The sequence below is a fragment of the Myotis davidii genome, unplaced genomic scaffold, assembly GCF_000327345.1.
Source record: "Myotis davidii unplaced genomic scaffold, ASM32734v1 scaffold586, whole genome shotgun sequence".
NCBI classification, from domain to species: domain Eukaryota; kingdom Metazoa; phylum Chordata; class Mammalia; order Chiroptera; family Vespertilionidae; genus Myotis; species Myotis davidii.
The window spans coordinates 1,229,136-1,229,814 of NW_006296809.1; the positions used below are offsets into that span (position 1 = coordinate 1,229,136).

Below are 679 nucleotides of genomic sequence, written 5' to 3' on the forward strand. Positions count from 1 at the left end.
CTGGCTGGTGGGGCCCCTCCCGGAGCAGTCGGCAGCCCCGCGCAGCCCGGGCTCCCGGGGAGACCCCCTCACTCCATGCAGCAGGGCCCCTGGGTCTGCAGGGGGGGCCCGGCGTGCCCGCCTCACCTGCCCCTCCGCCTGGGCCGCAGGTACCCGGTGATCCTGTCCATCGAGAACCACTGCAGTGTGGCCCAGCAGAAGAAGATGGCCCAGTACCTGACCGACATCCTCGGGGACAAGCTGGACTTGTCGTCCGTGAGCAGCGAAGACGCCTCCCTGCTGCCCTCACCACAGGCGCTCAAGGGCAAGGTCCTGGTGAAGGTGAGCCCCGCCTGCCTCCTGGGCGGGGGGTGCCATCTTGCTGGGCCTGACTCAGGGCAGGAGGAGAAGGGGGCAGGGCATGGGCAGGACATGGGCAGGGCATGGGCAGGACATGGGCAGGGCGGGGCAGGGCGGGGGCAGGGCCTCACTCCACGGGCTGGGGCTCTGTGCACCTGCCCCTGCCCTGGCTCACTCTCCCCACGGTGGCCACACCATCAGGACCTCCAGATGCACACACAGGCGTCCCCTCCCACATGGCTGCCCGGCCGGCCCAGCCCCACTGCCTGGGGCCCCGCACACGCTTGCGAAGCCCTCCCCGTGCCCCTGTGTCTGAACCAGCCCCCCCGGCCCCCCTCCC

At 71.9% G+C, this 679-nt stretch overlaps 1 protein-coding gene across 1 annotated transcript in view; it reads left to right on the forward strand.

Moving 5' to 3' along the window:
- PLCH2 (phospholipase C eta 2) overlaps window positions 1–679 on the forward strand; it is a 44,821-nt gene that overhangs the window by 36,350 nt on the left and 7,792 nt on the right. The window contains exon 6 of the mRNA XM_015569690.1: window positions 150–321. Within this exon, the coding sequence (XP_015425176.1) occupies window positions 150–321 (172 nt within the window). The remainder of the gene's footprint in view (window positions 1–149; window positions 322–679) is intronic.